At 51.1% G+C, this 21,212-nt stretch overlaps 1 protein-coding gene across 5 annotated transcripts in view; it reads right to left on the bottom strand.

Annotated features, from left to right (window-relative positions):
• Positions 1 to 21,212, bottom strand: part of TTC21A (tetratricopeptide repeat domain 21A) — a 34,226-nt gene that overhangs the window by 11,640 nt on the left and 1,374 nt on the right. For all 5 annotated transcript variants that reach the window (XR_009565830.1, XR_009565831.1, XM_060307938.1 and 2 more), the window contains exons 2-17: positions 20,976 to 21,105; positions 20,122 to 20,232; positions 19,288 to 19,454; positions 17,816 to 17,938; positions 15,786 to 15,943; positions 12,794 to 12,878; positions 10,801 to 10,899; positions 9,648 to 9,840; positions 5,974 to 6,071; positions 5,616 to 5,816; positions 4,815 to 4,944; positions 2,756 to 2,913; positions 2,332 to 2,547; positions 1,279 to 1,517; positions 416 to 488; positions 205 to 315 (exon numbers count right to left, since the gene is read on the bottom strand). Coding sequence is in view for 3 of the 5 variants with exons in the window: in XM_060307938.1 (XP_060163921.1) it covers positions 205 to 315; positions 416 to 488; positions 1,279 to 1,517; positions 2,332 to 2,547; positions 2,756 to 2,913; positions 4,815 to 4,944; positions 5,616 to 5,816; positions 5,974 to 6,071; positions 9,648 to 9,840; positions 10,801 to 10,899; positions 12,794 to 12,878; positions 15,786 to 15,943; positions 17,816 to 17,938; positions 19,288 to 19,454; positions 20,122 to 20,232; positions 20,976 to 21,105 (2,292 nt within the window). In the remaining 2 variants the exon portion in view is untranslated. The remainder of the gene's footprint in view (positions 1 to 204; positions 316 to 415; positions 489 to 1,278; positions 1,518 to 2,331; positions 2,548 to 2,755; positions 2,914 to 4,814; positions 4,945 to 5,615; positions 5,817 to 5,973; positions 6,072 to 9,647; positions 9,841 to 10,800; positions 10,900 to 12,793; positions 12,879 to 15,785; positions 15,944 to 17,815; positions 17,939 to 19,287; positions 19,455 to 20,121; positions 20,233 to 20,975; positions 21,106 to 21,212) is intronic.

The following is a 21,212-nucleotide window of genomic DNA, read 5'->3' as shown; positions in this document are numbered from 1 at the left end:
GGTGCAAAGGCCTCCCTCCTGGCTCAGGGCCCGAGCCTTAGCCTCGGCAGGTGGTGGGGGGTGGTGGGGAGTTGCTGAGTCCTCCCCTTGGCACCCCATTCAGCGGGCTCTCCCCTCCCACCCAGCCTCCCACCCATGCACCCTCCTCCATCTTCCCTGCTGGGCCGGCCCTCCCCACCCCTTCCCACCCCAGCCCAGCCTGACCTTGGTGTACTGGTGGGTCTTCACGTAAGCTTGCCCAATCCTGCTGATCAGGGATGCGTCGTGTGGGTTCTTTCTGTAGGCCTCGTCGTAGACCTCGAGGGCCTTCTCGGGCTGGTGGGGAAAGGGTCTGCAGTCTCTCTCTTCCCTCTCACTGGAGAAGTAAGTTTTTTGGGGGGGGGGCACTTGGTGAGGTCATGAGACCTTCACTCACCTCCTGAATGTTCATGAAAGCATCACCCAGTAGCAGGCTGGTGTGAGGGCCAGGCAGATGTTCACAGAGCTCCCTGCAAAAGTAACCAAAACCTTAGCTCAGCCCTGTGCATCCTTCCTATTCCTGAATCCATCTCCTCTTCTTTCCCACTCATTCTGGCTGACATTCTTTCATTTACTCATTCATTCATCACTCAATATTTATTGGCTCAGATGAGGCATGGTGCTAGCTCCCTTAGTTCAGCCTCTCCTCAACTGTCATCTGGACCACAGCCGGCACTTCCACCCACTCCTCTGGCCTCCACTCCCAAACCCCCAGACCCCTCTTCATGAGGCAGCCTGCTCTTTCTAAACCTCCAGTGTGACTATGTCACCCTACTGCTTATTGGTTTCCCACTGCTCTTGGCATCACCTCCCCTTCCTCCTGAATTGCCTAGATAGAGTTTTGCCTGAGGAAGGGAACCAGGGCAGTACCCTTGAAGTCCCAATGTCAAATCGTAGAGACAGTAACTTGGGGCTTCCAATCCCTGCTCTCCATCCTCCTTCACTCACGTTGGTACATCTAAGTCACTGAACATTTCCTCAAGGATAGGCAGAGCCAGGGGCTGGGGCAGAAAAATGATTCCCACCAGGATGTGACCCATAACGGGGGGCAAGCAGGGCTCAGGGCAGATTCACCCCTGTATCCTCACAAGTCAGCCACAAGCTGGTCTGACTGACCTAACCCATGGGAAGTTCCCTACTTTCATCAAACACACTCTGAGGACACATTCTGAAGACCCAGGGTGAAGAAGACAATCTGGAGAAAACACTCCCTGAGATGCCACTGGGGCTGGGGCTGTCAGTGCACTGCCCAGGGCTCACCGGTAGCACCCGATGTAGAGGCGGACGTCCTTGCAGGTCTGCAGGTAGATGCTGGCCATCTTCTCCTTGGCCTCCATGTAGCAGGGCTGCTTGGGTGTGATGTTCCTCAGAATGCTCAGTGCCAGGTCTACGTTCCCCTTGCTCAGGGCCAAATCCACGTTGGCAATGGTGATGCGGATCTCCTCCGGCGTGCCACTGAACTCGTTGATGGTGTCCTGCATGACCTTCGTGGCCTCATGCTAAGACATGGGAACCCAACAGACCCTCCATTTGCTGTCACCCACCACTCCTGGAAGCCAAGGAGAGGATGGCCCACCTCCACCTCAGAGCAGCAGGAAGGAGAGAGAGCCCCTCGGCATCCAGGGCCACTGTTCCTGGAGGGCAGGGCCAGCTGAGGGGCACGAAACCCCTGACTGTAAGAACTTGTTCCCGAGCACCTCAAAGTCTGTTGGTGATTCCTTCCTATGGGAGACCTATGGACGCCTCTCCTTGTACCTTCCTGCTTTCAGTCAAAGATATTTTAACGTTATGGTATTGGGCACATAAAGGTCTATTCGAATTATATCTTCATTGTATATATACCCTTGATTATTCTAACAAAGTTACTCTCTTTGCCCATTTTGGTGCTTCCTGCCTTTGCCCAGCCAGACCTTCCAAGGTCCCAGGGCTGCCTCATACAGTTGAGCAGGTTGTACACTGCAAAACTTCAAGGGGATGTAACTGGCATCTACTGGAGCTGTGCATTGCCCAACCTGCACGACTACCTGTGGTGGCCCTGGTGGGCCTGTGTGCTCCACCTCCCAGATCCTTATAGGGACAGTGACGTAGGCAGGGGACAGATCATGCAGGACTCAGTAGGGTTTGGAGTTTATCTTGAGGGCAATGGGAGCCACTGAAGCCTTTTAGGTAAGGGAGAGGGATGCTCCCAAATGAATAAAGCCTCAAATAAAGCACCAGGAGACATCAGCCAGAATCAAAAAGCCTTGTTCCCAGGCCTACCCTGGACCTCCAGCACGCCCCAGAACCAAGGGGAGAGAGCAGCACATTTCTTACCAGCTCCCCATTCATCCGGAGGGCATCTGCCAATTCCAGTAAGATGGATACCCGCTCGCTGGGCCGCACAGAGGGCCCATGGAACTTCTTGCTTTCTTCCATCTTCAGAATTGGTAATTTTATGATCATCTTCAGTGCCTTTATGGCTTCTGGGTAGTCTCCAGACTTGTTGAGGGCCCTGGCCTTGATGAAGTGGTAGAGGGGGTGGTCTCGGACCTAGAGGAGCATAAGCAAAGTGTGGGGCTCCAGCTTCCAGAGGGGAGAAGGCCACAGGAGCCCACTGAGCCTGCTCCTGCCTTTGGGCCAGCAGAAGGGGCTGAGGGATGCAGGCAGCTCCTGAGGCTACTCTCCTGAACCAAGTGGGGGCTGATGCTAGCTGGGCTGTGGGATGCTGAGCAGGTGACAGGGCATAGGGGACCCCCACCTGGAAGTTGTAGCTGACGCCCAGCTCCAGGCAGTGGGAGCACATGGCAAAGTTGCCCTGAGCCAGGTAGATCTGAGACATGAGGAGGTAGGCGTCCACGGAGGTGGGGTCCAGCTCCAGGCAACGCTGCAGGGTGCTCTGGGCATTCTCTAACTCTCCTAGAAATAATAAACAAATCTCTACATCCAGGGATCCTTGGGACTCTCAGGACCCACTATGTAAAGGCAGAAGGAATTTTACACGTCCTGTTACCCAGAAACACCCAATAGGGCATTTTACCCAGTTCTGTTCTGCTTGACTCAGAGGTTTCTTCCTAAAATTAGAACTACAGTTTTTGCCTTGACCCAGACAAAAGCCAGGAAATTCAAACCTTGGTGTGACACCTCCCTTCTCTCTGTACCCTCAGGGAGATGGCTAAGTTACTTCACTGCTCCCTCTGGAAGCTCAGGGGAACACTGAACTCTCGATTCCCACACCTAAGAGCAGAACAAAATCTAATAATAACAGCAACCATAATAGCCACAACTTAAGAAGCACCTGCTCTGCACCAACATAGGCAGAGCACTTTAGAAAGGCTGGTTTAATGTCTGCCCAGCCCCGCAAGGTTGGTGTTATGATGCAGGACTGAAACTTCAGTGATACAAGTCACTCAGCTTGGAAGGGACAAAGTCAGTATTTAAATCCAGGCCTATCGGCTCCTGAGGCTGAGCTCTGAATGCCTTGGCACGTTGAGGCTAAGAGGTCTCCCTGCAGCCAGGCTGGCCCTAAGCAGGTGGCAGTGGCAGCCCAGGAATGGGGTACAGCGAGCTGGTGGGAGAGCCCTCCTCCCTCTGCAGCCAGGTCCCTCAACAGCTCCTGCTTGGGGTCCATCACCAGCTGGTGGGGAACACCTGCTTCTGGGTCCCAAACTCCCTGCTCCTTCCCTTGTGCTGCAGAAATGTGAAGATGTCACCATGACAACCTAAGCAGCTGGAGACCTTGCTTTGTCCCTAAAGGTGCTGGCAGCTGTCAGCACCACTGTGTGTGTGTCGGGATGGGGGTGGTTTCTGCCCTCCCCTTGTACCCAGGAGACCTTCAAGAAGTGGGCAAACCTGGCAGCCGGATGAACACTAGGAGGGCCGAGGATGAAGGCCGGGGAGCTCTGGACAGAGTGTAAGCCACACAATGCAGAGCCAGAGGACACAGGCACGCCACGGCATTCTGGAGCCTTTGGCAGACGGGGGTGAAAGGCTGAAGGGAGCAAGGACTTCGGAGAGGACAACAGGCCCCCACGGAGGGTTCTCCCCCTTGCCCTCTCCCTCCAGAATCTCGGCCTTGAAATGGGACAGGATGGACGGGGACTGTTCTGGCTGCTGGAGGCTCTGAAAGTCTAATGGTACAGGGTCTCCCCTCCTCACAAGGCCTTCCTGACCACCTTTTAAAAACTGCAACCCTGGCACCCCCGCACACCCTCCCCGGCTTTCATTTTCTCCATTGCACAATCGTGCCCTAACAACAATACTGCATTTACTGTCCAAGTCCCCTCACTAGAACACAAACTCCATGGTGGAATTTTTGCCTGTTTTGAGTACTGCTGTCCCCCAGGATCAGAGCAGTACCAGCACGTAATCAAGTTCAGTGACTATTACCTGGCACAGATCAAGTAAACCTGGGGTCCCCAACCCCTGGGCCACGGACGCGGCCTGTTAGGAGCCAGGCCGCACAGCAGGAGGTGAGCAGCGGGCCAGCGAGCAAAGCATCCTCTGCCGCTCCCCATCGCTCGCGTTACCGCCTGAACCATCACCCCCCCACACACCCCGCTTCTTCGTGGAAGAAAAATTGTCTTCCACGAAACTGGTCCCTGGTGCCAAAAGGGTTGGGGACTGCTGAAGTAAGCTATCAGCAAAAGGGCGGGTTGGAGAGACCCCTGCTGGTGAGGAGTCAGGAAGGTGTCTGGGGGTTAGAGGCTGGAAGGAGTGGGCCCGCCTCCTGAGGGTATGTGTGTGTGGACTACCCCAGGCAGGGAGCCTGCGGACACTCACCCAGGGGCCCCGCCGGCCATGAGGACCTACAGGCTCACCTGAGAGATACTTGACCTGGGCCATCAAATACAGCGGGTCGATCAGGGCTGGTGCTGCCTTGACTACAGGATTCAAGATCACAGAGACTTGTTTAAGAAGAGGAGACATAATCTGGCCTGGCGACCGGGGCTGTAGGAACACGGGGGTCTGGCTGTGCAGTTTGCCCTATTCCAACGGAGACTCCGGGAGTGCTCAGAAAACACTCTCGCAGTGTTTTACTTTTTTCCACATGTATATACCATGCACTCCGTACCACCTAGTGCAAGAGCATCAGCTCCCGAGAATGGGGACTTTCTTTTGTTCACTGTTTCATCCCCCCTACCTAGCACGGCATCTGGCACATGGTAGTGCCTTCAATAAATATTTGTGGAATGACATTACAAGGCACTGGGGGGATATTAAGGCGTATGAGATATGATCCTTGCCCACAAGGAATTTTGACTGTCTGGGAAAGCCAGACAAACAAGAAAAGACCAACATACTTCTTAGAAGATGTCTGGCAAAAAGGGAGCCCAGTTCTTCCCTAGGATAAATGCAGACACAGGGGCCAGTGCCCTGCTCCTCCAAGTGCGGTACCTGGACCAGCAAGCATCGGCATCCCTTGGGAGATGCAGGGCTTGTGCCCCACTCCCTGGCTGACTGGTGCGCTGCACGTGCAAGTGTGAAAAGCTGGGCTCCCCAACTGCCAGAGGCTCAAGCACCCTGGTGACTTGCCAGGTAGGTCCTGCCTCCGTCCAGACCTGTCCTCAGGACCAACCCCGCTCCCACCCCGCCGCCATGAAGATGCACTCTCCTCTAACCTGCTTGGGGCAGAAGACCAAGTACTCCTTGGCGATGCAGACCAGGAAGAGGGGGTCAAGCCTTTCAAAGTACTCGGTGCTCAGGGGGAGGGCCTGCGTGCTGGAGAAGTGCAGCTCAGCCGCTTCCTTCAGCAGTGCCGCGGCCTCCTGCTCTCCCTTGTGCTTCTTGGAAGCCAGGAGGGCTTGGAGGAAAACCAGCACCTGTGGGAGGCAGGCCCAGGTCTTGGAAGCAACACCCTCTGCGCAGAGTTGCCAGAAGCCTGGGCTGTCTTGGGTGCTTTACTGGAAACTGGGGGTGGGAGGAAGGCGGGGCGGGGGCACGATCCTGGAGCAACCCCAGCGCCCAGAGAGCTCTGACCTCGGACTTCCCAAAGGACTGCTGCACCTCCTTCAGGAATTCCAGCTGATGCTCAGCCTCTTCCAGGTGGCCGTCTAAGATCTGGCACCAGATGACCCCTGGGATGGGGCAAAACTAGGATGAGCAGCCAGCTCTGCAGCAGAGCCAGCAGTCCAGCAGTCCAGAGGCAGGGACGGGAGAGTGGATGGCAGGGGCCCTTTCCGACATCTTCACAAACTTAGAGTGGCACATACTCACGGTAAAGAATTCATATCATAAGTCAAGGAAAACATCCCTAGCTCATGTTCTGGCTGTGTCTCTCTCTAGAAAGAACCAACATGAACAGTTTGGGGTATACGCCTCCAAACATCTTTTGAAGCATTTATATGTTATTAGCGTATACCATGTTTTCCCATCAGTTCATACAAATCTACCCCATTCCCTTTAATCATGACATAATATTCCACTGTGGATGTAACCGTTTAGTTAACTACTGCCCTACTGAAGGACTCCTCATTTCACATTTAGTTTGTTTTCAGTGTTTAAATATTACAGTGCCATGGTCTACATTTGTGTGTGTTCTAATTCCTGAAGTAGAGCTGATGGGTCAAAGGGCACGCATATCTAAAACATTGATAGATAAGGCCAACTTGTCCTCCAAGGATATCTGAATTAACATTCCTGCCAAGAATTTGAAAGTGTTCTTTCTTTCCTCACAACCTCACAAACATGCTTCACTCTTTACCAGGTTAAAGAGTGAACAGTAACTCATTTTAATTCACATATAAAAAATTTTTTTAGGGAGAATGAACATCTTTTTATATATTTAATGGTCTTTTCTACTGTGAATTTCCTCCTGATAGCTTTTGCCTGTTTTTCTTTGGATGGACTTATCTCTCTCTCTATATATATATTTTTTCTCTTTATATATTTATATTCTCTTTATATATAGTCTTTGTTACATTTTCCATTAGTTTGCCTTTTACCTTTTAACTATTTTATTGTGCCTTTTGCCATCCATTAGTTTTAAGTTTTTACGTAGTCATATTGGTCATTTTCCTTTACAGTTTCTGAGTTTGTGGTTAGGCTTAGCATCCCCCAGGAAACCCAAGTCCAATTTAATTTTTATCTTTAAATACCTAACTCATCTGGAATTTATTTTTGAGGATAGTGTGAGATGGGTATTTACCTTTATTTTTTTCATAATGGAGAGTCAGGTGTCCAATCACAAGTTATTGAAACTCTATGGGTTTGAAATGTCATTTGTATCATAAGACCTGTTTCTATCCCATTTATCTATTTGTTTATTCCAGTGTTGGCCTCAAACTGACTTAACTACTTTTTTTAAAAAAAGCATTTAATATTTATTTATTGCTACGTTGGGTCTTCCACTACTTATTTTTTTTAAAGCATTTAATATTTATTTATTGTTACGTTGGGTCTTCGTTGCTGTGCGTGGGCTTTCTCTAATTGCGGTGAGCAGGGGCTACTCTTTGTTGCAGTGCACGGGCTTCTCATTGTGGTGGCTTCTCTTGTTGTGGAGCATGGGCTCTAGGTGCACAGGCTTCAGTAGTTACAGCATGCGGGCTCAGCAGTTGCGGCACCTGGGCCCTAGAGAGCACGGGTTTCAGTAGCTGTGGCGCATGGGCTTAGTAGTTATGGCTCGCAGACTCTAGAGTGTAGGCTCAGTAGTTGTGGCGCTTGGGCTTTGTTGCTCTGCGGCATGAGGGATCTTCCTGGACCAGGGCTCAAACCCGTGTCCCCTGCATTGGCAGGCGGATTCTTAACCACTGCACCACCAAGGAAGTCCAGACTTAACTACTCTTGTTTTGAGACATGTTTTGATATTGGGAGGACAAATCCCTTCTCTTCCTACTATTCTTCTTTTACAAGATAGTCCTTGGCCATTTTGGTGCAATTATTTCTGTCTTCCTAATCACCAACTTGGTTTTCAATTATATCCATCCCACTATTTGGCTCATCTATGGAATTTTTTACTTTGCAATAATCATATTTTAAATTTTCAGCAACTCTTTTTTGTTCTCTGTATTTTTTTCCTAGTAGCATGTTCTTTACTTACTGACATAATACCCTCTAGAGCCAGCCAATATGGGAAGTGTTTGGGGGAAAAAGTCTTTTCTGTATCTGGCCTTAACTTTGCTCCTCAGATGGGCACTGCTTTGCACGTTCCACTTGGTTCCTTTTTCAAACTGCTAGTAGATTTATAAATGGACAAGAGTGATGAGTATTAGCATCTGGGGCAGATTTCCCAAATTGTTAAGGTCACTGATTTTCCCAGACGGGCCAGATAAGATGGATGAATCCAGGACACACAAGAGTGGGCTCGGCCTGGGCTGGAGTGTATGGACTTTCCTTTTGGCTGATTGGCTGGGGATCTCCCTTGAATGAGGAAGTGGGGAAGGACTCAGCCTGGTGGAGGAACATTTTGGGGGATTTGCCTATGTGCCGGGCATCCAAGTCTTTTGGTCCTTCATGTCCCTGATGGTGGTGGGACGTCATGGTGGGGGGGGCTCTGTTTTGCTCTCTCCTACCTCACCACCTGGTAGACCCTCCCTGATCCCATTCTCTGGCTCTCAATAACCCTCCTGTTATCTCAATGACTACCCTATGGCATGTTTTGCTCCCAGCCTCTGGGGACCCTGAGCTTATGTTTTTAAAATTTTCTTTTTCCTGGAGCCCTTTGGGGAAAGCTGATCTACTCATTTCTTTAGCTGCCCCAACCCATGTTGGCTTATGGGTTTCTAGACCTGCTTGGAGTTTCCATTTGTTGGATGCAATCTGCTTTATATCTTCTAAAAATGAGAAGTCCTTCAAAGTTCCTGGTCCATCTAAGGCACCTTTCCCTGTTTCTGGGGCTGCTACAGGGACTCATTATCTTTTTAAAAGGTCGCCCATGACTTTTGTGGGATTTGGGGAGGGAGGAAGAGGCGATGACGGATGAGTCAGCCTGACGTATTGAACCAGAAATCAAGACCAGTCACTTGGATTGCTGTTTTGATTGTGCCGCACAGATGAGGAGCCTGGAGTGTAGACAGAAGTGACTTGCCCACAACTCCTCAGAGCCAGGGCAAGAAGCCAGCCTGCCTGGAACACTGGTCATGAGGCTGCCCCCACTAAGATCAAACACTGCTGCTTCAGGATTCACCAGAGACACCGATTTGAGGGCTTTGTGTAAAAATGAAAATCAGGCTCCGGAAAATTCATTTGACATTTAGATATAGCCGGAGGGAAGCACTGGGACAGACAGGGAAGTAAAACTCTCAAAACTGCTCACTCTGGTGGCCTTTCAGCTCAGGGGCCTGAAGAGGGAGGGTCTACAGAGGTGAGCCTAGAGGCTTTGGGGAGGGGTGCTCTGGCAGTAGAACCTTCTCCCACACTGGCCTGGTAAGGCCTGAGAGGATGCAGGGCTGACTGAGCGTAATGGGCTCGGTATGGCTATTGGAGGTCGGCTGTAGATCAGAATGGCTTTGATCACTTTTGAGAATTCCTGTTCCTCTTACATCTGTACTTGTAGATTCGTGGACAGGCACCCCATCATACAACGCAGCCCCAAACTCACACACACCCTGGGGAGAATGCTTCCCAGCCCACTCTCTTCTGGACCCACGGCGGCCACCCTACTTGGCTCCCAGCCCCCGCCCTACCACCCCTTGCCCTGCCCTGCCTGCACAGACCAGTCAAGGCAGCCATGCTGCTCTCATCCAATTTCATGGCCTCCGAGTACCACAGAGATGCCTCCTTCACTTGGTCCTGCAGGATAAAGAGGTAGCCCAGCTCTGTGGCCACGTGGGCGTAGGAGGATGTGGCCATGAAGGTTCGCTCGAGGAAGCTACACACCAGCTGCAGAATCGCCTGGTGCCTCCCAGACTGCAAGGCACAGACACGGGAATGGGGAAATCAGTCAGGCCAGCCTGTCTGAGCACGGCCGTGTCACTCTGGTGGGACTAGGGGGTGCTCAGGAGAGCCCAAGAGGTACCCTGTGTCCAGGCAGCTGGGTCCGGGTAGCTGTCCACCTCCCAAAGAACCCCCCGCTGGCCACATCTGTGGAACCCGCCTCCAGCCGCAGGCCCTCTGAGGGACCCAGCCCCTGTCTGGCCACAGTCATTGGTCCAACGAGTCACCAGGAGGTTTTTCACAAATTGAAGTTGCATGAGAGAAACTCTTTGTGTCCCACTGATGGAAAGTGGCTCTGAAGGCTGTGAGCAGCCACTTTCCCTGCCACACGTGGAGAATGAGGCAGAGAGAATCAGACATAGTTGTGGAGGACAAGAGGGTATCCCAGTGGCATTCGACTCCCCAGAGCTGCCCCTGTTCTTATGGCAATTCCTTCTAGTAAATCTGGCTCTGGGGCTCAAGGGTCTGACACAGACAGATTGTTTGGCAGCCTGGTCTGTTTGCACCTTGCCTGGCATCAGAGAGGCCTAGGCAGGCCAGCCTCACCAGGTCTCTTCCACAGAAAGGATATGGGAGTCCGGTGCTCCAGCACCCTGAGGTTAGAGCTGGTCGTTGTTTTGCTGTACCACAGCTGTGCCACTGCCCTCTTTCCCCAAACAGGGCGCCTCCCTCTCTGAAAGCACTTCTAGACCTCACCTCCATGATCTTCATAGCATCTTTGAAGGACATGTAGGTGCAGGCTACAGAGCCCACAATTCAGTGATTGGCTGGAGGCAGGCAGTGGCCCCGGGGTCTGGGCCACCAGCCTGAGAGGCCAAGTTTAAGCCAGAGAGGGGAGGTGCAGGGTCCTCAGGGAGCTTCCAGGGAGCACAGGTCTCCCCCGGGGAACATAACAAGAAGCACTCATTCAGAAACCAGGGAACACCTTCTTACCAGTCTGCCAACCACAAGAATTTTTTTAAGATGGAGGCTTGGATTTTGGGGCTCTCTTGTTTCCAGTGCCTTAATCAGATTTCTAACACGCTCAGCAGCCTACAAGAACAAAACACAATGTCAAAGGCAGTATATAAAAGGGGAGTGGGGCAGAGGTTCTCAACTGTGGCTGCCCATGAACACCAGCTGGGAGATCTTAAAAACACCCAGGCCCCCAAGCCAGCCCCAGAGATTCAGAGTTAATTGGCCTTGGGCGGGCCCAGGCTTCAGTATTACTTCGGAGCCTCATTGGCGGAGCTTTCAGGAGCATTATTCATCCCAGAGCTGGCACTGCCGCTTTGTTCATGAATCTGTGAAGAGCAGCTGCCCTTTGGGACACCTCCAGGCAGGGCCAGGAGCCATCTGTCATGGTGCCCACATCACAGCCCACCAGGCTGGCAGCAAACCACCTGGGCTGGCCCAGGAGCAAATGGTCAGGGCAGGTCCCTGGCCCCAAACCCCTGCTCCATTTTGATGTGAGTCACCACATTGGTGCTTCCCTGTCATTCCAGTGAATGCTCCCAATGACCCTGTAAGTCAGTGTAACTATAGATACCCGAATTTTTCAGTCCAGCAGATGAAGGGTCAGAAAGGTTAGGTCATTTTCTCAAGGTTACCCAGCCAACGAGGTGGCTGACTGACTCCAAAGCCTGCGTTCTTTCCAATGGACTCTTCTGCCCACTCTCTATGTGGGAGTAGGGAGTTTTTAGTCCCCAGCTGCAAAGAAGTGCCAAAACAGAAGCCCGGGGTAGGGTGGATCTTTTCTGCAAGACAAGAACTGGGCAGCCTGAGCAGGGGCGAGGGGCAGATCCCAGAGTTTGAGGTGGGAACGAAGGAGAAGAATTAAATGCTAATTGCCCTTGGGTATAAGCTTCAGGCCAGGCCTTAGGAAGGCCTGCCCAGGGCTCTGGGGTCTCAGGGAGCGGAGGACATGCCTGTTCTCTTGTTCTGACCCAGAGACAGTGGTAGAGCCCTTTTCGAGGGTTCCTCCCAAATACGAACGGTGCCCTCCACCTCACCTCACCCCACAAAATCCGTAATTTCAGAGCTGGCCAGATGGAACCAGAAAACTTCCTCTCCCCACCATGACCCCTTATAGCCTCTTGATTTGTCACACTACCTGCAGAGGCAATGTCTTTATTCAGAAGGCAGGGTTTTAGCTGAATACACAAACTCTTTTTGAAAATAAGAAGCTGTCTGGGCATGGAAGTTTTCATTAAGAATTCTAGGTGCTTCTGATTGGATGTGAGGGCTCTTTGGGGTTTCTTTGGAAAACTACAAGGCTTAGGAGCAAGTCTGGGGCCAGGTACTGCCTGGTACTGTCAATACCTGAGCAATTCCAACCATTCCCTAAAAAAAGGCATTTCCTGAAATATGAAACACAACTGTGGGGAATTCCCTGGTGGTTCAGTGGTTAGTACTCAGCACTTTCACTGCCGTGGGCCTGGGTTCAATCCCTGGTCATGGAACTAAGATCCTGCAAGTCGTGTGGTGTGGCAAAAAAACAAACAAGAAAACCCCAAACAAACAAACAAACCCCCCACAACCATGACTTCTATCAGGTAACATGGAGCAAATTATTGTAGTACACTGGGCACTGTTCCCAGTTGTCCCACCTGTCATCTTAGTCCTTATAACAAGCTCACGGAGTGGGTGGAATTATCTCCATTTTACAGATGAGCATCCTGGGGCTCATTCAGGTGGAGACACCTGCCCAGGGTCACACAGGGAACATGTGGCAGAACCAGAGTTAGCCTCACTGCTGGCCTTTGGAACTGTGTGGCTCAAAGACCAAACCAGAGCAGACCACCCTGGCAGGGAGTATGGAGGAGGGGGCAGGGAGCTGAGACCCAGGGAGCCCCCTCCAATGCCTTGGGGGTGGAGGTGCTGTGAGGGGTCCCTCCTTGGCTGTGTTGGTTTCAAGGCGTAACTTCTGAGTCTTGAAAGAACTTACTGTGGTTATGTTTCCTTCTCTTGCAAGCTCATGCACAGCTAGAATTTGGCAGGCATCAATATTGCTTTCATCTTTTTCTAGGATTCTGAAATAGGAGGAGGAGCCACGTGAATTGAGAATGTTCAGAGGCAAGGCTAGGAAGGTGTGGCGGCAACTTCTGATTGTCTCCTAACATCCATTCTCCCCTTCTCCTTTTAATAATAGAACCCCCAAACTTGGGGCACAGGGCTACCGGAAAAGACTACATTTCCCAGCCCCCCTTTGCAGCTCAGGAGTGACCATGTGATTAATTTCTGCCCAACAGGATGCAAGCGGAAGTGCCCAGGATATATCCAGTGGTGCCCCTACAGCATGCCTTCCATTTCTTCTCTTTCCTCCTTCCTGCTGGTTGGAATGTGGACCACGTGAGCAACATCTTAGGAACAGGACAGCAATGAGAGAGAAGGGAGGGGCCTGGGACCCTACAGAGTTAAGCTGTCATCCTAGCCCTGGCCTACCACCCAAACTTTTCCCTGAGAGAGGAATAACATCTTATGTTATTTAAGTCACATATTTGGGGGTGTCTTTGTGACAGAAGCCCATTATGTCCCAAATAGCACAGGTATGACCATGGTGCCAAGGTCTGGGGGGGGCAGAGAGGTGCTTGGGGGGCAGTCTGCAGCTGTAAGATGGAAAGGAACCTTGGTTTCCATCATATGTCCTTGGGAAGATGCAGCTCCTGATCATATTGTGGAGTTTTCTATATTCTGTTTCTTTTCTTTTCTTTTTTGGCCACACCAAGTGGCATGCAGGATCTTAGTTCCCCAGTCAGGGATCGAACCCATGACCCCTGCACTGGGAGCATGGAGTCTTAAACACTGGACCGCCAGGGAAGTCCCAATATTCTATTTCTTTACAGGAAATTTCATATTTTTCAGCCTGATCAGGGAATGGCCCTTCTGCTTAATTGATGGTTACTCTAAAGGACATATAAAATTCCAACACGATTAGGCACAGTCAACAAAGACTTCTAAGCATTTATGATGAATTTGAAGGCACTGGGAACCTCATAATTTGGAAATTAAAAGAAACTTTTAAAAGATGTATGGACTAAAAAAGAATCAGAACGAATGTTAGAAAATTCTTAGAACCAAAAGACACTGAAGATACTACTGAAGTATCCAAATGTGTAGATACTGTTTAATGGTACCTCGAGGGACATTCATAGACTTAAATGCTTATCTTCTAAAAGAAGATTGAGAATGGCCAGGCATCCAACCCAAGAGTCAGACAATAGCAACAGAGTAACTCCACAGGAGGTAGTTGGCAGAAAATAATAAAGAGCAGAAAGTAATAAATTAGGAAACAAAGATAATAGCATCAACAAAACTCAAAGCTGGTTCTTTAAATGAAAGAGACAAATTATTTTAGTATCAGTGGAGAAAAATAAGAGAGAAGGAAAATGAACAATTTTTAGGGCTGAAAAGAGATACACACCTACAGAGAGCAGAGATTTAAAGAGCAATGGGGATATGTATAACTGACTCACTTTGTTATAAAGCAGAAACTAACACACCATTGTAAGGCAATTATGCTCCAATAAAGATGTAAAAAAAAAAAAAAAAGCAATGCGGGAGGGGCTTCCCTGGCAGTCCAGTGGTTAGGATGCCACGCTTCCATTGCAGGGGGCATGGTTTTGATCCCTGGTTAGGGAACTAAGATCCTGCATGCCGTGTGGTGTGGCCGGGGAAAAAAAAAAAAATTAAAGAGCAATGGGGGAACTCTATGAGCTGGGAAACCCTCCATGAGGGAAGGTGTCGGGTGTTGGACTCAACCCACTGGCACCAAACACCATCTCCCTGCAGGTGGATGCGGCAGGGCCTGGGCAGGGAGGCCGCACACACTCAAGGTTGAGGCCTTCAGCCAGGTGTTTCCAGGTATCCTGTGGGCCCAAGGCAGAGCCTCCAAAGCAAGCTCTTGACCCAGCTCCTGCCAAGGACACCGGCCAGGTGTCAACTGTGAGAGAGGGCTGCTGAGGACCTGCCCAGGTCTGGCACAGGCTTTCAGTTTCCTACCAGCGTCTCTTTCTGAGACTCAAATTCCAGCTATCATCAGAGGAGTTATCATCCCTCCACAGGGAAGGAAGAGGTATGTTTGTGTTTTGTTTTATTTTTCCCACACACAACTTAGTAAAAACTTGTAGTGGTGACTCATGGTCACTCAGAAAAAAACGTAGTCCACTAACTCTTTTTAGGAAGAAAATTGGTACTGTACGTTTTAGGATTACTGTGATAAAAATAGTTAAAGCGTTAGAGGTTAAAGAGATAAGCTTCAGTTATCTAGAAAATTCCATTCTACAAAACCCTCCATCAAACATCCCTCCCCTGAAGCCATCTTTATCTCTATTCACAGTGAAAGTGCTTCAGGATCACCCTATACTTGGCGTCTGGCTTCCACAGACCGCATAACTCCGGAACCCTAGGCTGTCTTCCAGATGCACTCAGCTTGCTACTAAAGTCTTCTCTCAGGCAACAATGACCTTTGTCCCCTGAAGTTTTTATTAACACATATCGCACCCACAGTTTTTAAAAGTAACTAATACAATAGTCCCTTTCTCCCTTTACTCTCCCCTCCCCACCACTCCTCAGAGACAACTGCTCTTTACCCTGTAACTCTTGTTGCTTTGGGTTCCTTTGGTAGTTCCCTCCATCTCTCTCCTAAACACTATGCTTAGACCTCTTGACAGGCCTATTTCTTGATTCCTCCACTGCAGGTCTCTGCTGTCGGCTTCCTGCTATGACAGGTAAGTGTCTAGTTCACGTCCATCCTCCCTCTCCTCCTCTACCCCCAATGTCATAATGTCACTATTCATAACTCCTGTTGACAATACTGACTTTTGTGTCTTACTCCATCAAGTACACAGCAGCTCCCATCTCGCCTCTGTGTAAGATGGGAACGATTAGCCCCCTTGGCTAGCAAAGGAAGGAAATAGCAGGTTGGCCCCGCTCCTCACCTGTGTCCCGTTTCTACCGTCTGCTCCCAGTCCTGCCGAGCCAAGAACAGCCGCATCTTTAGGACCAAGGCCGGCAGGAAACTGCCCCAGGCGACAGTGATCTGGTTCACCACCTCCAGGGCCCCCGAGTAGTTCTGCAGCATCATGAAATACGTTGCCTGTCGAAAGCCAAAGAAAAGAGTCCCACTGGTGCCCACGAAGGATGGAGGGGTGTCAGGGTCCCCACCAGGACAGGAGCAGAGCCTGACATGTGGGCAGGATCCATCACTCAGAGTGACAAATCAGGGTCCACAGCCATCTTGGGTTCCTTGAGAGACAAGGCAGGGGCTCCAGGAGACGGCTGAGCCCTGAGCAGGCCTGGGACAGAGCAAGGTCATGGGAGGGCCCCCCCGCCTCCCCACCCCCCACCCCCAGCGGAGAAGCTGGAGTTGCTGGGCACTTTCCAATTCCACATATGGCCCATCATTTCCCATTCACTTTCCTAAAATTCACCACTGAAAACTGCTCACTGGGCCAGTGCAGCAACTCAGAGTCGGTTAGGGTTTGCAGGTAACCCTCCCCTCCCCACAGCAAGCCTGCGGTGCTTTTTCCGCTCTCAAGGCACACCTGGCTGGAGTCATGGCCTCTACAGGGAGCCAGCCACCAGGCTCTCCTGGGTGAGTCATGACACAGATGCCTGAGGGGCAGAGGGCAATGCTCCCAAAAGGCTTGAAATTGGACTCCGAAAGGATGGCTTCAGTTTACAGTAACCCTCCATTAAGAGACTTATTAAAAACAAGAGGAGGATTATTCTAAATAAAGATATATGCATAAACGTGTTCACTGTAGAACTCTTTCTAAGTGTATAACTAGAAACAATCTCAATATCCAAACAATAGGAGGCGGGGTCGGCAAATTACATTAGGCCCACACAACAGGGGCCTGGCTTTACGCAGACATTCAGAATGACACGTGCTTATGATATAACCTTACATGAAGAGAAAGAGACCAAACGGTAAGATGCCCTATGATTACAACTATATGAACTACCCACACTATCTCCCACCCCATGGTGGGTGCTGTGTGTGACCTCCTTCAGGAAAAGGGGAGTTGGACGCTGACAGCTCTTGGGGGAGTCTCCCTCCTGGGATCACCCGTGGCTGCAGGGAGCTGCCTGGTACCAGGTCACACACCTCCGCGAGGGGTAGGTCACACACCTCCGCGAGGGGCAGGTCACACAGTCAGCATCTTGTCAGTGAGGGAGTCAGTGAAGGGCCATCCCAGCTCCATAATTCCAAGCAGAGCCGGCTGAGGCCTTCACTGGAGCTGCTTCACAGCCCAAGTTCTCCCTCCTGCTTCTTTCACTTTCTTCACAAGTGTTGGTCCCAAGGGCATAACCTGCTAAACCTCCTGTGAGATAACCTCATGGCCTCTGATCCCCAGAAAACCACCGAAGGCACACCCCGAACCAATGCGTAGAAGAAAGACTTGGACATGGCCCTAAAATGTTAACATGGGTTGTTCGGGGGTGGTAGGGCTAAGGATGCCATTTTAAATCACCTTTTGACCTTCTTAGACTTCTGGTTTTTTAATGAGTAACTATTCATTTTGTAAGAAAGGATATACAAACAGAAGAGGGTAAGAGGATGGTTTTTCCATCATAGATTGATTCAACGAGGGCCACATCAGAAAAAGGAAACAATTTAAATTAAGGTCAGAAAATACAAAACACATACCTCCCTTCTCTTATGGCCACTAAGTGAATTTAACAGGTTAGATGAGAAAGTGTGAAAGAAAGATGCATAGAAAAGGGGCAGTGGGTGAAAACAAAAGGCAAAGAGACAAAGCCTGCCAGAGCTGAGGAAGCCTAGCCTCCAAGAAGACCCCACACAGGCAACGGAAACTCAAGATTGGGCAGGTAGCAGGGAGGACTGGAGCAGGCCCGGGGCTGTTCTGAGTCCCTGATGCTCTCCAGACCTTTGTTCCTCATCCACCAGCTGGGGGGTCTAGAGACTGAGGTCTCTGGGTGGGGACATTCTTGCCCCTCCTACCTTTCCCATCAGCCCCAGAACATCTTTGGTGTCCTGAATGCCATACTCGAGGTACTTGATGGATTTCTTCACAGTGTGGGGTTTGTCTGAGCTGAGGTCCACCCAGCCTCTGAGCACATAGCCCTGGCATAAGAACAAGGGGAAAGATGAAGTGCTTGGTCCTGTATCGCCTCCATCCAGACTGCCTCTCCTGCCCACATCCCGCCCTTTGTCATTCCACTCCCTGAGGCCCTGCTGGGCACCACTGCTCCCAGATCCCAGGCGAGTCCTGCTTTCTCCCTACAGGCCTTCACACCTCTTGTTCCTTCGTCTGGAATGCCCTTCCCAGTACGCGTCCCCCAAACCAAGTCCCTTCATCTGATTAACCACCACCAGTCTTTAAAACTCAGCCGAGGAGGCCCCTCCTGTAGGAGGCTTTCCTTGACCGGAATCCAGGCTGGGTTGGGGCCCTCCCTATGACCCCCATGGTTCTCTTGCCCCTTATGGAGGCACTACCACCTGTCTTGTCATTGCGTGTTTATTTTACACTGGGGTCAGGGCGCCAGGGTAGGGCCACTCCAGCTCTCTCCACTTCTTAGACCAGCACAGGGCCCAGCCTGCATGGGAAGCCGGGAATGCCCTCTGAGCGGGCAAGTGGCCATACTGAGCTCATGGGCCTTGGTGGCTCCCCTTCAGCCTTCACCCTGCCTCGCCTGGCAGGTGCCACAGGCCAGGTCCAGGAGGCAAGGTTAGAGGGGTGCTTGGAAGACCCTGCCCTGAAGCATCTCTCACGGCCTAGAGCAGGTTTCTCAATTCTTTTCCATTACTGCCCTCCTAAGGAGACTTTTAGTCATTTCTCCCCTAATCATTCCCTCCCCCTCCAAGAAATTTTAATATCACAGATACACCATTTATGTACTGTGTTTATATCTGTGTTTTATATACAAACAGTGAGGGTTTTTTCACCCCCTCCTCCAATAACCAATTTTCACCCCCTTGGGGGGCTGGGGGTGATATATACCCTGCTGAGATGCATGGCTTAGACTGAGGCTTTTAATTCTACCATGAGTACAATTCTACGGCACATGACATCCACTGCATATGAGATCTTCTGTGTGAGCCACCACTGACACCTAGCAGATCACTGCAAGGAAGGAATACAGGCCCAGTGTAGTCAGCTCACCTAGTTTTTCAAAAGAACCAAGAAATCTGGACTTTTAGGTAAAAAATCTTCTGATTTCTAAATGTCAGCAAACTAATTCAAGATTTTAAAAATATATAGTGCAGGCCATAAAACCTATCTGCAATCGGACTCTATGGACAAAGGCCAGTGTGTAGTTGTCTAAACCCTGAGCCAGCATGGGTCTTGTTGGTGTCTGGGTGTGGCCCTCCCCCAGCCCCAGGGCCCTCCATGGGAGTAAGGGCCACCCTTTAGGATGTGTTTGGACACTGCTTTCTTTGGCTGTTGCCCCCATAATGCCCAGGGCTGGTACCTCTCTGGAGCTGCTGGAGACCTTCAACGTGCGGTCAATGTATTCCTTGGCCTTGTCATGGCGGCCCATGAGCCACAGGAAGAGTCCGGCATAGTACAGGGCAGTCCCGCTGGCTGTCTTGCGGATTTCCTTCAGGCTGCTCTCAAGTTCCTGAATCGCTTCTCGATCTGGGAATCCGAGAGAGAGGAGGAAGGGGACAAGTTAGGATGGGGAGGTCTGTCTGGCCCTGCCTCTCCACGCTCTGGGCCTCCCTCAACACACGGAGCCAACTACACGACAGCCCAGGGCCTGGGAACCAGGAACACTGGCCCGTGTGATGCCACAGGAGCTGCCCAGCCCTGGAACTGGGTTTGCTGGCTGAGATTTATCTTTTCTCCTCTGTGCCCAGCAGTTTGCTGGGCAGACAGATCAAACCTGAACCCCCCACCTCAGGCCCAAAATCCATTCCGGGTGAGGAAATTGTAGTTTGTACGTAGTTTCTTAGAATCTCTTCCTGACTCTAGAGAGGTGCAGATGAGGGGCAGAATTTTTTATTTTGGCTTGGTTGTTCTCGACAAGATCTTGGCAAGGGAAACCAGGGTGTCTCCCCAGCTCTCGGGATGTGGAAGGAGGACCCCTCCCACTGTCATGCTTTCTGCCTGCGGCTCCCACTCAATTGGGCCTGGGCACGGGGTCTTCTTTGAGGTCTCCATGGGGAGGGGAGGGGAACCACTCCTCACAGCATCTGCAGTCTCGAGTGCACACACCTCCTGCAGCCCAAGAGGGGCTATATCTCTGGAGTGGGGCTCTCTTTTCCCCACTGGGCCAGGCCTGGCTGAGCATGGTTGCACTCACCGATGGTTTCACAGCACTTGTGAGCATAAATGAGAGCCATGACGGAGCACAGGGACACATCTGGGTGATTCTGGATGCTCTCTAGGCTGCTGATGGCATCCTGGATGCGCTCTGTGAAGACAGCCCAAGTGGTTATTCTCTGGGGCTCCATGCTCAGAGGGCAGGAGGCTCCATGGCAGACACAGGGCTGACCCAAGGCTTGGTACCACCTGACCCAAGACTTGGACTAACTAGTCCAAAAGGTCACTAGTGGCCCAAGTTCCCTGAAGACTGAAGCTTCCTGAAAGGGCTGCTGGTGCCATGGTCCAGGAGTATGCACAAGGATTCCTGTAGGTCGGTTCTGAAGAAGGACCTCTGTGCATTCCCAGCTAGCTGCTCAGCTATATTTATCCTTCCATGTCCACTGACATTGGCCATGGGCAGCTCAGCTGGCCCCCCGCCCAGGACGACCTTCTAAATGTCAGTGAGTCGCACCTCCATGGGCCCCACTTCTCTCCCTGCTCCTGTCCCACACCTGCCTGTGGCCACACCTACCACTTCCTCCTTTTTCTGCACTACTGGCTCTCAGTTTCCAAGCCTGGGATTGGTTCAATAATCTTGCAGTCATCTTTCCCCCCACTCATTTTACAGATAGGGAGACTGAGGTGCAGAGCAGGGGTAGCGAGGTCTCTAAGGTCTCAAAAGTGAACTAGATATGGATTACATTCTGTGGATTAACCTGGGAATCTAGCTACTGAGTGTAAGACTTTTTCCATGGGAACATGATTGGGGTAGAAGTAGGCATCCAGGTGGAGCCAGCACATTAGTGCTGGGCTAGTGCCTGAGGTCAGAAGGCAACACTGACGAGTCCCTACCTTCTCTGAGGACTCCATAGGCTTTAAAGAACTGCAGCACTGGGTCATTGCTGAATTTTTCCAGGCCCACGGCCGCGGCCTGCTGCACATGGCGGAAGTACTTTTCTTGGCTGTAATAAATGATCCCAGCCTGCGAGGAGGAAGACACAGTTGCAATAGTCCCAGCCCCTTTTCTGTCTGTTCTGACCTGCTCCCTCCCCTAGTCCCTTCTCCTCTTCCAATTCTGTAAAGAGAAGA

The sequence above is a fragment of the Globicephala melas genome, chromosome 11, assembly GCF_963455315.2.
Source record: "Globicephala melas chromosome 11, mGloMel1.2, whole genome shotgun sequence".
In the NCBI taxonomy this organism is placed as follows: domain Eukaryota; kingdom Metazoa; phylum Chordata; class Mammalia; order Artiodactyla; family Delphinidae; genus Globicephala; species Globicephala melas.
The sequence above is the reverse complement of the archived record's forward strand: the minus strand, read 5'-3'. Positions and strand labels throughout refer to the sequence as shown.